We start from the raw sequence: 14,457 nt of genomic DNA on the forward strand, positions 1-14,457 counted from the left end.
CTCCTGTTTTTTACTTCATTAGTAATTCAGTATGTCTGACTGCCTAAACAATACTTTCAACTTGGTTTACCCATCTGACCTGGAACAAAGTGAGAGCACATTTTGCCCAGTTGAAAGGTCTCCTGCCAAGTTGGTTATCAACAGGCTTGCCAGTCTCAGTTCAGTTAGCAAAGAATAAACACATTTCCTTGACAATTACAAGGGTACTAACTTCCTCACTCCGCAGTTTTCTACATTCGTAAACCATTTTCTGCCCTGTTATTCAACTTTTTACTTGTAAGTCTTGCCTCCTCAAGAAGATTTTCAACTTCTTGAAGTTTCTACTTTTCTTGGTGGCCGTAAAGAACAGAGTTTAATTGCAAAAGAATGGGAATCGAATAAAAATGTATTTGAAGGAAGGCAGAAACGATGCAAGTCTTACATCTTCCCTCAGTACTTTGATTTTGTGGCTTGAAGACGTACAAATTAAGAACTCAGGGTATGGCGTCTCCAAGTATTACTTTCACTGTAGTTCTCTAGAATTTGGTCACTTGGGAATGGCTACTTGTAACAGTGCAATACACGTGACATAAGGGTTCTGCGAGAAATACAGGCGCTCTGCCGTGCCTGTGACAAGATGCCCTGAGAACGACGCTCAGAAACTGCCCGTCGGAGCCAGTGGCGTCCGCTGAGCCCGGCGCGCACCTGCAGCTGCTGACGGGGCAGCGCCAGACGGAGCGAGGACGTCCCTTAGTCCTACCCTCTGCGCTCTGGAACACGAGGGCCTGGGCGTCGCCACCCACAGCAGCCAGAGTAGAGGAAGCCACCTAATGCCGGACTTAGGTCATGTGTGTCCCGGGCGCCCTGCCTCCGCGGATACCTCCGTAACTTCAAGCAGCCCAGACCCACTTCGCTTAAAAGTGTATTTACGGTTGTCAAGGCGCACACCGAAAAGCTCGCTCCGCTTGCCCAGAGCGCGCGAGGCCTCCTAGCCTGGAAACAAGCCCCTCCCAGCGCAGCTGTCGCCGCCGCCCGCGGGCTCCTTTCACTTTCTCACGGCCAAGTCCCCCAGAGGGGCGCCGCTGCCGCCACCGCCGCTGCGCCCGCCCGACGACTCCGCCTGCACCGCCTTGCTACCAGCCCCGCCCGGACCCGCCCATCCCAACAGTTTCTGTTTGCGATTGGCACGCGCGAGCGGCAGCTTCAGTTCGTCTTTCCCATTGGCTAGGCTCTCTTGTCAGTCCGACGATTGCCCGCCACTGCCTCCGCCCTCCTGAAAAGCCGCCCTCCTATTGGAGGAGACTGCGTGCTGGAGGCGGGCGGGGAACCCGGTCCGGCCGCTTTCGGTCAATCGCAGCAGCCCAGCGCCGGGAGGGAGGGAGGCGCGCGGGTGGTGGGGGGGAACATCTGGCCGGCGCCGCCGCGTGCGTGCGTGGTGCGTCCCCCGCCCCTCCCCCTTGGCCCCCCCGCCCCCGCCCGCCCCCCGGCCCGGGCTCCGCGCTCGCTCCTCGCTCGCTCGCTCCCTCGCTGTGTCTGGCAGGCTGCGGCCGCCCCTGGGCTGCTGCCATGGGGAGCCGTTGAGAGTGGGGCCTCTTCGCTCCGCCGCGCTCCTCCGGCTGCCAGAGGGGGTGGGCGGGAGGGAGGGAGGGGGCAGGGGGAGCGGGCGACGGAGCCGGGATTGGGGGGCGGGGGGGCCGGGAGGGAGGGAGGGGGGGCCCGCGGAGGAGGAAGCCCACCAAGTCCGGCAGCGGCGGCAGCGGCGGCCGGGAGGCGGAGGACGCGGCGGCGGCGGGGACGCGGTGACTTAGGGCCGCTCCGTGTGAGTCCCGGCGCCGGCCCCCGGCCCCGACCCGGCGCCCCCTCCGCGCCCGGGGCCCTGGCGGGCGGGGCGCCGGCTGTGCGGCCCCGGCCGGCGGGGCAGTGCGAGCAGGCGGGCGGGCGACCGGGCCCCGCGAGTGGAGTTAGTTTGTGCGGGTGGAGCTAGGGGTGGTGGGGGGCACCGCCGCAGCAGGGGCCGGGTGCGGGGCCGGGCCGCCGCAGCTGCGGGTCGGGCGGGGTGCGGCCGGTGCAGCTGCGGCGCGGGGCGCGCTCCGGCCGGTGCAGCTGCGGCGGCGCCTCTCGGGGGCGGGGGGCGCGGGGCGGGGGCTTGGGAGCGGTGCAGCTGCACGGCGCCGGGACGGCCGCGGCTCCGGGGACCCTTGCAGCTGCGGCGGCGCCCGCGGGGAGGCCCCTCCCGGGCTGGGGCAGTTGCCGGGGGCTCTCGCCGTGGCGGCGGGGAAGCGGTAGCAGCCACCCTCCCCCGGCTTCTTACGACTTTTCTTTTGTTGTTGCCGTGACCCGGGTCTGTTTTCTCGTCTGTTGTTTAAGGTGTTTTCCTGCTGCACCGGCTCTACGCCCTCCACCTCCTTCCCTGTGGTTTAACCTTCCTCTTTCCCCTAGTGTTTTATGCACAGCCAACTACGTAAAAATTTGCATTGCTTCCCACCCCCACCCCCGCCACCTCCCTGCTCCGCACCCCTGCCCCCACCTCCTTGAAAAACAAAACCCGGCCTCACAAAACCCTCTACGGACCTGCGGCTGCGAGGCGCAAAGAGGTTGATTTGTGGAGTGGGAGTCGCTGGCCCATTGCGGTGCTCGGGACTCATTAAACTGTCACTCGCCCCCCCCCCCCCAACCCCACTGGGTAAATGGGGTGATTAATGTCTGATATATGGGAATGAGGCGAGGGCATTTGTGCAGAATAGGTGGTGTGGCTGAGGAATTTTATCTCCAAAGAGTGCCTCCTGAAATAAGCATTCATAATTATGTCATTCATCGCGAAGTTAGAGAAAGTTGGGTTTGTGACTTTGGGAAAGCAAGAAGCACGGCAGAAACTTGGCCTTTGTTACTCTTTAACTCTTGGCCATGGTTTTTCTAATGAGAACAGAGTGGTTATCACTAGGACTGTGACACTTGGCGCCTCAGGCCCCAGAGCCTTTTCTGTTCCTCACCCCCACAGGAGCCTGTGCAGACGTATTTGACATTCACAGATGTCGCAGCCCCTTTCAGGGCACCGGTCGGGCCAGCCCGGGTTGCTTTACAATTTCATCAGCCATTCGAAAAGACCCGCACATGTAGCTAAAAAAGTTCTAACTTGCTAGACCTAGGTTCCCCCGCCCCTTCCCCCTTTCTCCCTGAAAGGTTTTCTTGTGATCATGAACATTACAGAGTGACCCAAAAAAAGATTGTTATGGGACACAGATCAAGGGGAAGACAAAGTTCTGCTCTTTCTGAGGGGAAAGTCGGATCAGATACCCAGATGCAGCAATCATTTTAGGTGGCTGTAGCAGGTTGTCAGTTTATTAATTTGTCTCATTGAAGTACTTTCCAGGATTTCAGAAAGTGCAGTTTCAGCTTGTTGATACTGAGAGTTGAAATTTGCATTAACTGGCAGTGTGAGAAATTTTACTGAGAAGGTAGTTTTAGATAAGTCGTTATGTAAGGGTGAAATAATGAGAACCAGGTTGAAGTCATAGTTCTGAATAGTCTTCCAACATCCTGAGACATGTATACCATTCTCTCCGCAGAGAAAAAGAAATTAAAGTGCCGTAATAATGTTGAAATGGGACTGGAGATGTCAAATGGGTTGGTTTAAAAATATCGCTGAGCTGCCTTTGAAACTAAATGTTGGAGTTGAATAAAAGTGAATCTGGATTTCCTGAATAGCACCGTGGCAAGAGTGTGCTGTCAGTATGTAAGCCAGTCCACCAACTTAAGACAGAAGTGTTGCTATTCCATAAATACAGTAGAACTCCATATGCTGAGTTTTTCAATTTCTTCTGTTAGAAAGTTTGGGGGGAAAAAGGGAGACTTTGAAGTATTTTGTTTATACTAACAGAAGAGAAAAGTTCTCCTAAGAAAAAGCTGGTGGCAGGAGTGTAGAGGAGTAGCATATGGCATTAAAAGGAGCACAGCTGGAGGTAGCATTTCCATCTGAACATGATGTCAGAGCAGCTGACAGCCTGCCATCCCTCAGCCTTTTATTCTAACACACAGACAGGGAGTTAGTGTGTGCGGATCTGTGGTGGAGAAGGTATCTCATTCCTCTCTAACATCATCTCCACTTTGCATCTGTCTCTCTTAGTCTGCTTTTTTTCCACCGATGTAACAGACCTGGAGCCAGCGAGACTCAGAGGAAAAGACTTAATCAGGTTTATGTGTCCTAAAGGTAGGAGTAGCAAGAGATTAGATTGAGCATATTTCTGTTTTGGTGTTTTGTTTATTTAATTTAAAAAAAAATCACATTACTTTTCTAATCCAGTTTAGGGGTAAAATGTGGAATTGAGGATTAAATGAACATCTTATTGGCATTGAAAGTCTTGGGCTTGTTTAGTTTTAATTTTTATCCCTTTTTGTTTGAGCGGTAAAGAACTTTACAGAATATTTCAAGTTTTGAGATGTTAAGAAAGGCTTTGAAATACTTCTTTTTGAGATCACTTCGGATTAAAATGCTTTTTTGTTGTTGTTCACTGCTATTTAGATTCCTTTTGCTTTTGGAGTGGTGGGGGGGGGAACAGTAAACTGTTTGGAATCCAGCATTCAAACTTATATGAGAAGATTATTCTAGTTAAGAAGCTAGATTGTTGTGTAATGAATTCCACTGTGAAACTTTATTCTCCAAAACATTCACAGCACTACTTACTGAAACATACAGCTGTAGTGCTTTTGAAACCGAAGGGTTTTTTTTAAAAGAAAAGGAAAAAAAAAAAAACTTTTGTCCCCAGGAGAATAGTTTGACTGGTTTCCTCATTTCTCTCTCAAATATATACTTAAGAGATCTTTTATTTCAGCATAACGATAATTATTTGCAGGAGTTTTTGTGTTAGCGACTAATTTAGAACTTGTAGATTTGAGCTGCCTGAATTGGCCAGACAGCTGTAATCGCACTCCTCTATTCTTAATCTCTTTATCTGGGCAGCAGCTGCCATATGGCCACAGTCAGCTGGATCAGATGTTTATAAGCTTCCTTCTTCGTCCCTCTCTGTCCTCTCAGCCTCCTAATTTGATCACGGCTACCTTGTGAGCTGCCCTCCAATCTTTATTTTTAGCCCTCTCAAGGATTAGGATTGATGTTAGCTGTGGGGCACTTAAAGTGATTGTATTGTAAATCTTGGTTTATTCTAACAGTGGCATCTTGCAGAATGTAGGCTGAAAGTTTTAGTTCATCTTGGGCAAAGTGTAGAAGCAGCAGGGAAGTAATTTTTAAATATTAAATTAATATGTATCCATTCCCCAAATGCACTTTTTGAGCTGGGTGATGTGGAACCTTGCTTCTAGTCATAGGAAAGGGGAAGTCGGGCTTTCTTTATTTTTAAGGAGTTGAATTTTGCAGTTGAATTTTGACCCTTTGTACATCTGCGTCTCCCCTCCCTCCATTTTACCCCTTTTCACCAGAAAATAAGGGCAACAATGCACATTTGAAAGAATAAAGGCTATTGGGAAAACAGAATATATCAAGTTATGTTGAAACAAAGTATTTTCTGTTGACTGAGGTATGGCAAAGTAAAAAAAAAAAAATAGTTTCTCTTTTACTAGCAAGGCTTTTTTTGGTATGTCGAACCTGTACAGCTTTTGAGTTTCATTTAAATGTAATATGCCTTTATTTAAAAGCTTGTATTGATTTTAATATAGAACTCATTTTGCTATGCAACAGATCAAAGTTTAGATGAGAATTTTCAGAGTTAAATAAAGCCCTTCTGGTTTTTAATATTCTAAATGTACAGATTTTACAAAGAAATACAACCATTTCTTTTCTCAATTCATAAAAAAAAAAATTTGGATTTGTTCATAGTAAGGATGATCTTTTCCATCTGTTCATGTAGTTCCTTCTGATCTCGTACATGTGTGCTATACCTGCAAATCTTAAGGCATTAACATCTGTTTTTATACACAGGGCTTTTGTTGTTTTAACACTCTGACTTTAAAAGTAAGTTGTTTGCTGATTTCTGGACTAATTATGCGGTTTCATTTTTTTTTTTTTCCTTGATTCAGCCAAATGTGTGTGTTTAAATCGCGCTTTCTAAGTGCGGTCAGGTATCAAAAGTAATACAAAAGGATGGTTGAACAAGTTTTCTGAATCTTCCAGAATGTGTTTGAGACTTTTCTTTGTTCATTATTTGAGTTGTTCCCTTTGAAAATAAAGCTATTTTGTAGGTTTTGTAGGACATAATTTGATGATTAGAGTTAGTTAAATTTCTTCTGAAAGAGACCTAAATTCTTACTCTCAGTAAGAGACTGTATTGAAATGAAGACTTTTAAAACTTGACTAAAAGTTCAGGGAAGGTGGAGACGCATCAGAGACTGTTTGGCTGGAGTAAAAAGTTTTGAAAGCGTACATTTTTCTTCTCACACTTGGTTTTGTGTGTGTGTGTGTGTGTGTGTGTGTGTGATTTGGTAGTGCTTGGGTCATAAGCCTGATTAAAATTCAGGGACATGTACCTCCGAGGCCCAAGCTGATTTTTTTTTTTTAAGTGGGGACTAGAGCATTGAAAAGTTGTTCCTAACCAGACTCTCATGAGAAATTTCTCTCTTCCCAGGTTATGAAGACAGTATGGAGTTTCCAGACCATAGTAGACATTTGCTGCAGTGTCTGAGCGAGCAGAGACATCAGGGTTTTCTTTGTGACTGCACTGTTCTGGTGGGAGATGCCCAGTTCCGAGCGCACCGAGCAGTACTGGCTTCGTGCAGCATGTATTTCCACCTCTTTTACAAGGACCAGCTGGACAAAAGAGACATTGTTCATCTGAACAGCGACATTGTTACAGCCCCAGCCTTCGCTCTCCTGCTTGAATTCATGTATGAAGGGAAACTCCAGTTCAAAGACTTGCCCATTGAAGACGTGCTAGCAGCTGCCAGTTATCTCCACATGTATGACATTGTCAAAGTCTGCAAAAAGAAGCTGAAAGAGAAAGCCACCACGGAGGCAGACAGCACCAAAAAGGAAGAAGATGCTTCAAGTTGTTCGGACAAAGTCGAGAGCCTCTCGGATGGCAGCAGCCACATGGCAGGCGATTTGCCCAGTGATGAAGATGAAGGGGAAGATGAAAAACTGAACATCTTGCCCAGCAAAAGGGACTTGGCGGCCGAGCCTGGGAACATGTGGATGCGATTGCCCTCGGACTCAGCAGGCATCCCCCAGGCTGGCGGAGAGGCAGAGCCACACGCCACAGCAGCTGGAAAAACAGTAGCCAGCCCCTGCAGCTCAACAGAGTCTTTGTCCCAGAGGTCTGTCACCTCCGTGAGGGATTCGGCAGATGTTGACTGTGTGCTGGACCTGTCTGTCAAGTCCAGCCTTTCAGGAGTTGAAAATCTGAACAGCTCTTATTTCTCTTCACAGGACGTGCTGAGAAGCAACCTGGTGCAGGTGAAGGTGGAGAAAGAGGCTTCCTGTGATGAGAGTGATGTTGGCACTAATGACTATGACATGGAACATAGCACTGTGAAAGAGAGTGTGAGCACTAATAACAGGGTACAGTATGAGCCGGCCCATCTGGCTCCTCTGAGGGAGGACTCGGTCCTGAGGGAGCTGGAGCGGGAGGACAAAGCCAGCGACGACGAGATGATGACCCCCGAGAGCGAGCGGGTCCAGGTGGAGGGCGGCATGGAGAGCAGCCTGCTGCCCTACGTCTCCAACATCCTGAGCCCGGCCGGCCAGATCTTCATGTGCCCCCTGTGCAACAAGGTCTTCCCCAGCCCGCACATCCTGCAGATCCACCTGAGCACGCACTTCCGCGAGCAGGACGGCCTGCGCAGCAAGCCGGCCGCCGACGTCAACGTGCCCACCTGCTCGCTGTGCGGGAAGACGTTCTCCTGCATGTACACCCTGAAGCGCCACGAGAGGACTCACTCGGGCGAGAAGCCCTACACGTGCACGCAGTGCGGCAAGAGCTTCCAGTACTCGCACAACCTGAGCCGCCACGCCGTGGTGCACACGCGCGAGAAGCCGCACGCCTGCAAGTGGTGCGAGCGCAGGTTCACGCAGTCCGGGGACCTGTACCGGCACATCCGCAAGTTCCACTGTGAGTTGGTGAACTCCTTGTCGGTCAAAAGCGAGGCGCTGAGCCTGCCCGCGGTCAGAGACTGGACCTTAGAAGATAGCTCTCAAGAACTCTGGAAATAATTTTATATATATATATATAAATAATATATATATACCTATATATAAATAGATCTCTATATAGTTGTGGTACGGTCTAAAAGCAGTCTCGTTTCCTGGAACTGAAAGGTTGGGATATTAACTTGTTTTTGCACTTTAGAATAGCATGAGAATCTCACTAATTTAGCATCCTGATTAAAGAAACTTTAGAGCAAGTCGGAGAATAGAGAGGTGTTTTTTTCTTCCTTTCTTTCGAGGGGGTAGGGGAAGTAAGCCAATAAGAACCTTTGAAACAAATCGTCCTATCACAAAATGCTTTCATAGGGTCTGTTTTGTCAGCACTGCGGTGTCTTTTGAGCTCTCTCCTTTTTCCCACTTTTTCTTTTTTTTAAAGTAGAAATTCCCTCCAGTTTTATTAGCCTCTTTATATGTCTCAAATTGCATGAATCTTTTCTGGCTGTTGGAAACCTGAATGCTTTTAGACCCAAATGGAAAATTTCTGAAATGCTGGATTATCTATTTTTAAACAAGCAGTTGACTTAAAACTTTCTGTGGCAACTTCTGGTTTTCTGACGGTTCCCATTGAGAGAAATTCTGAAAGTACACTGGGATCACTGGGACGCTGTCTTTGTGAAGGTTTGCTTGGGATGAAAAAGGATATTGCAGCTTCAGCAGTGTTGAACTGTGTGTTGAAAAATGTGAATTACTGTTATTGTATACTGTAATTGATTACATGGGCTGGGGGGGGTGTCAAAGGACTTGACAGGTTGTGTTGATGCTCTTAGTTGAGTCTTGAAAAGTAAATATTAACGCTACAGAAATGCATGAGTTTCAATATATTTTTTGTCTTTGTTTGCATTGTATAACTTTAACGAGTGAGTTTAAAATTATTTAATTTCCTTAGAGAAATAGCACCATTTGGAAAAAAAAAAAAAAACCTGGTGTTATGAAGAACGTTAATGCACTGTTTTTATTTTTATTTTATATAATTTAAATTGACTTTCCCACTGTCTTTAAGTTGAAACTGTTAAGCTGAATAAAAACTTAAGCTGCAAATTGATAACTTCGCTACATAACAAGGAAAATATAAATGTTTACAAATGGCTTAAAGATCTGCATGTGCAGTGTGCATTTATAACAAAACTTCTAATTGCACAAAACCCAGGCCAGCTCAAAGTTTAGATGTACACATTTACCCAGTTGAGCGTTCTTAGAGTAACTACTGCACAAATTGACAATAGGTCATTCTCTTTTTTTTTCCTTCCCCTTTTCTTTCTCTCTCCTTCCTTTCCCCTCCCTTCCTCCCTCCATCCTTTACCCCCGTCCCCCCCCACACCCCCAACTCATGAAAAGATTCTATGGACTGAAAAAGCCCCAGGCTGAATGGACTGGACTGCCTTGATTGACACGGGGAAGGGGGTTAGTAGACTATGTGTATCGCGGCAGCAGAGGCTGCAGCCCAACGTGTGGTTTTAATGACCAGCACACAGGGCAAAAGCATTTTGCACAGTGTTTGTTTTCCTGTCTTGCACTTACAAATAAGGTCTATGGGAGTAGCATGGAAAACGTTTGCTGTTTTTCCCTTTTTTTTTTTTTTTAAATTGCTTTTGTTTAAAATTTGATCGCCTTAACTACTGTAAACATAGCCTATTTTTGTGCTTAAGATACTGAATGGAAAACTCCATTGTGTGTTGCTGGACTGTTTTGGAAATATTTGGTCAAATGTGTGTTAATTTGGCTGTAATGGCATTTAAAGCAAACAAACAAACAAAAAAAGCTGTGAAAATGGCCTTGGAGCATTATCTTTAGTTACTTGAAGAGTTTCTAGTTTTTTTAAAGTACAGTTTATGTTAAGATAATTTTTATTAATTTAGAGAAGACAATCAGTGTCTGTGAGAAAACGGACTTTCTTTTGGATTTTCTTTTTGTGGTCATTGTGAGTGATTGCTTTTTCCTTTTATTAGTTTCACATTCTTCCTTTGTTCTAAAACTTAGACTGACATCTAGCTTTGACAATCATAGTATGTTTTATTTTCCTGAGGGGGGAATAACTTATAATGCTGTTTAGTTTTGTACTATTGGTGTGTTGGTGAATTTTTAAACTGTGTGCTAACTGCAATAAATTATATGAACTGAGAATTTTTGTGTGTTTTCAAAATTGTGATTATGTACTATATAGATCCTAAATATGTATCATACATGGCATCTTTATTTTTAATATTCTATTCAGAGTTTATGAATTATTAGATTACTTTAAATCACTCAGAAGTGTTCAAACATTTTGCATCTAGTCATTTAAGAAAATACTAAATGCACATTTAAAAAAATGTGACCCATTCTCTACAACCTGAATCAGGAACTGTGAAGATGGCAGCATAGATTTTCATGATACACTGTGCAACTACCAATCCATATGCCATAAGCCACATTTTCATGGGTAATCTTAAGTTGATTGGTCAAATCTATTTTTCTGTGTTCTGGCTTAAGTGGAAAATTGTAGGAGACCGGATGTCTTAATTTGGAAAACTGCTTGGCTAATGACTGGAATTTTAGGCAATTGAATTAGCAGGCATTTGATTGTTCAAGAATAGCTGTATACATCCTCTTTGTTGCTGGGAGAAGTCAAAAGTTCTCAGGTTTTAATTCCTAAGTTTTAACTTTAAAATGTGATTAAGTACATGGCAACCATTTAAAAAACTGTTCCCTAATTTTTGTGATCGTCCCAACTTCATGTTTGCCTGATGGGTCTTGTCAGGGTGAGAAACATTTGCTGGCTGACCTACAGAATTGACAGAACACTAACTCATACATGCTGAGGGTCCAGTTGTCTTTAAGTGTGAGCAAGGCTGGCACCAACCTGAGAGTTTTTGCAAATTCTGGAATCTATAATTGTCCATACTCTTCCAGGATTTACATAATTTATAATTGTCCATTCCACTATCCTTAAAGGTACCTATGAAAATACAGTTTTACATTATTCTCAAATACATTTATATTAAATGACCTATAGTAAGGTTAATATTCTTAATTTCAATAGAAATGATATATAAGGTCTGGAGCTTGAAAGTGTACCATATTTAAGTTCCCTGTTGCCTTTGGATGGGAATCCCAAAAGATTATAAAGCACCATCAGTAATTTACTACTTGGGATCTTACCTTTCCCTTTTTTTTTGGTTGACACAGGATTTCAGTTACATGAAACTCACTTGGTTTTAACCAACCAAACATTGTTTGACATGAAAGGAGAATGTACATTTGAGTTCCACAAAATAATTTCTTGGGCAGTTAGTTACAGGGTGGGAGGGTGAGTAGGACTTGTGTCTTCAGTGCCTATGCTATCTGGTCAGAGTGTCTCGAAGCTTTTAGAAGATGTTGAGAGTTACAATTTAGTTCCACAGACTAGCATCTAATTTTAAACGAGCATTATTTTAAACTTAGCTGGATGCACTTACAAAAAGAGTGTTTTGACATGAAATTTGGAAGAAATAACTCCTTAAAACACTTCTTGCAAAACTGGAACAAATTACACAAATCACCACGTTTGATAAGTGAAGGAATCAGTTGTTCATTCACTACATTTTTAAAAATGGAAATTAATTTGTCATGTAATCACGTTGGAAACCATTCAAATTGATCTCACCTTTGACATTGGGCTGATATATAAGTATACTTTAAATATGGGGTTTCATTTACTTTTGAAAACATCTGTTTCTTTCAGATAATTATGCCCTAGATTAGTGTGGGCCCAGCTTTGTGTGTAAGGTGTACCCTAGGGAATATCCAAGAGCTATCCAATATTAAGGATACTGGTTTTGGATTTCCTTTCTAGTTAATTATGCTATCAGATTAATAGGTGACTCAAGTAGAGGTGTTTTTTTTTTTTTTTTTTTTTTCAATAGACATGATCTACAAACAAGTTATTGGGAGATTAGGAAAAGGTGAACATTTTATTAAAATTGTATAATAGCTCACATTAAAATGGCTGAAATACTCATTTTTTTCCAGGTAAAACAAAAATTTTGAACTGTTATCAAAGAAAACTATTGGTTTTCTTAACCTAAGAAGTAACACAACTTAAAGAATCTTAAATCTCCCAAGTTTGATCAATAGAACACAAAACATAAAAACTTGACTTTAAAAGTCCTATTGTACCAGATAAGAATTTTTTAAAAGAATCTTACCATCTCAAAATTTATTGTATGACTACATTTTAGTCTTATAAAAGCTTAAAACATTCTTTCATTTCTAATATGAGGGAAACTCACATACATCTGGATAGGAAACTCAAATTTTAGTTTTAATTTGTTCATGTTGATCTAAATTTTCATTGTAATTATTTCAATGTTTGAAACTTATTAATTAGGTACAGTGATCGAGGAAGTGTGAATTTTGAAATCCTGGACTGGAAAACTCGATCCTTTTCTTTAATTTGACATGAAAACACTAGAAATAATACCATTTTTATTTTAAAAAGAAAGCAATTATTTTTTAAAAGCAAATAAGTTTTAGGAGTTTCATTCTGGCTAATAGTCCAAATTTATTACACTGATAGGATTTTGTCCCTTATATTAAAAATGTCCCACTCTGACCTGCCGAAACATGGCAAAATATCTTTGTAGGTGATCCTTTGGTCCAAAATGTAGAACCACTTATCTTTTGACTTTGTCAATGTAGTTACGTAGACAGAAACATAGTATATTTCTAGCCTTCCCAACTCCTTAGATTTTTTTTAATATAAAAAGAGGGCTAAAGCAATCAGATCATACTGATGACACTGGAGGTTTTTAGAAATATTAGTTTATTTACAGAGACATTTTAGAAGTGAAACTTTTAACATCTTGCAAACTGATTGGTTAAAAATCTTAGTGTTTGTAATTCCTTGTGAAAGAAACTGAACTCCATATATAAAACATTGTAACAAGGAACGGTGAGGTCATAGAAATGAAACTTGAAAAGTTGCTCTTTTAAGCCCAATTAAAAGTGTCTGCTTACACTAAATAATTTGTTGATTTAATTGTCTATATAATTCAGGCTCATAGAATCCTAAATATTCAAGCACTTGAAAGAAATCTGATTTTTTTTTTTAGAGAAATAAACTACCTAGTTGACTTTCCTGGTTCTATTCGAACATTTACTAACTGCTAATCACGACTCCTGGGTTTATGTGAAGGGTAGTTTGCAAAATGATTCTGTCAAAACTAAAATTTTCTTGAATTTCAGGTTCTTGTCCCTGCCCCCCACCCTTTCTAATTGTCTTCAGAAATGGGTTTGCAGTTGAGCTCGCATTTTGCTATAGGAGGCAATTCTCTCTAGTTCCTTTGGCATGAGCGGAGCAAAAACCCAATTTGGCTTTAAAATGTAGCACATTAGTCAGTAACAGTTTCAGTGAGAATATTTAGAGTGGCTTTGAGAGGCCGTGTGACACAGATAGAGAGTCCATTCACGGAAGCGATTTATTTACAGTTTATTATAATCTCTGTAGTTAATCATTAAATCAAGTAGCTTTTACTCAATGTCAACATGCATGCTTATCATGACTATATAGGAATTTTTAAAAAGATATATTGGCCTAAATATTCACATTTGTAAAAAGTATATTTGTAGTTAATATGAAGTGGTACATGAAAAATGTATTTGAATATTTGTAAACTTTTTAGGCTATATTAACTCTTGTTGCTTGAATACACATCATGTAAGTACAATGATACTGAATTTGAAAGAATAGCATAACCTTATTTATGTGTGCTGTGACAAATCAGAGCTAACTTTCTGATATGACAGAGCTTAAAAGAATAAAACTCAAAATATAGATTACTCGAAACTATAAATAAGGACATATTCACCTCATTAAAAAAAAAATCATACCTTGGTTCAGTGTACACTTCACCTTTGAGGGGATTACAAAACACCCTGACACTTAGTTATATATGTCTATTGCTCTGAAATCTGTGATCAAAGTAGGAGCATTTAAGCTTTTAATCTAAATCTCTTAAAAACAGAAAAATTATATGCATATTATATGTATGTACATATGTACCTTTTTTTGTGGATCATTTATTTGGAACTGTGTCGTGCAAACGAGCTCTTTGGTAATACTGAAATGCCTATTGTATTTTTACTAGGCAGGCAACAAGGCTTCCTAGAGTATCTATTTGGATAAGTTTTAGAAAAGCACAAGGATACAACAATAGACAATTAAAAACATTTAAGAAAACATTTATTGTTTGTGAACCATAGCCACAGAAGTTTATGCCATCTATTCATTTTTAGGGGAAAAAATCCATTTCTTCTCATTTATAGCTGTTTCTCTGTGTACTTAAAATCCTCATTGAATAGAAGAAATT

General features: G+C 42.7%; 1 protein-coding gene across 5 annotated transcripts; it reads left to right on the plus strand.

Annotated features, from left to right (window-relative positions):
• The first annotated feature begins 1,634 nt into the window (after window positions 1–1,634).
• On the plus strand, window positions 1,635–10,252 carry ZBTB18 (zinc finger and BTB domain containing 18). 5 transcript variants are annotated; one of them, XM_025286006.3, is made up of 3 exons: window positions 1,635–1,798; window positions 4,103–4,186; window positions 6,555–10,252. In XM_025286006.3, the coding sequence occupies exons 2-3, from the start codon at window positions 4,174–4,176 to the stop codon at window positions 8,135–8,137; spliced, it is 1,596 nt and encodes a 531-aa protein (XP_025141791.1). In that variant the 5' UTR covers window positions 1,635–1,798; window positions 4,103–4,173; the 3' UTR covers window positions 8,138–10,252. The 5 variants fall into 5 exon arrangements, with proteins under 5 accessions (XP_025141791.1, XP_025141795.1, XP_025141793.1 ...); XM_025286008.3 differs by lacking the exon at window positions 1,635–1,798 and adding an exon at window positions 2,340–3,712; XM_025286009.3 differs by lacking the exon at window positions 1,635–1,798 and adding an exon at window positions 2,340–3,708.
• Window positions 10,253–14,457: the final 4,205 nt, after the last annotated feature.

This window comes from Bubalus bubalis, chromosome 5 (assembly GCF_019923935.1).
Source record: "Bubalus bubalis isolate 160015118507 breed Murrah chromosome 5, NDDB_SH_1, whole genome shotgun sequence".
In the NCBI taxonomy this organism is placed as follows: domain Eukaryota; kingdom Metazoa; phylum Chordata; class Mammalia; order Artiodactyla; family Bovidae; genus Bubalus; species Bubalus bubalis.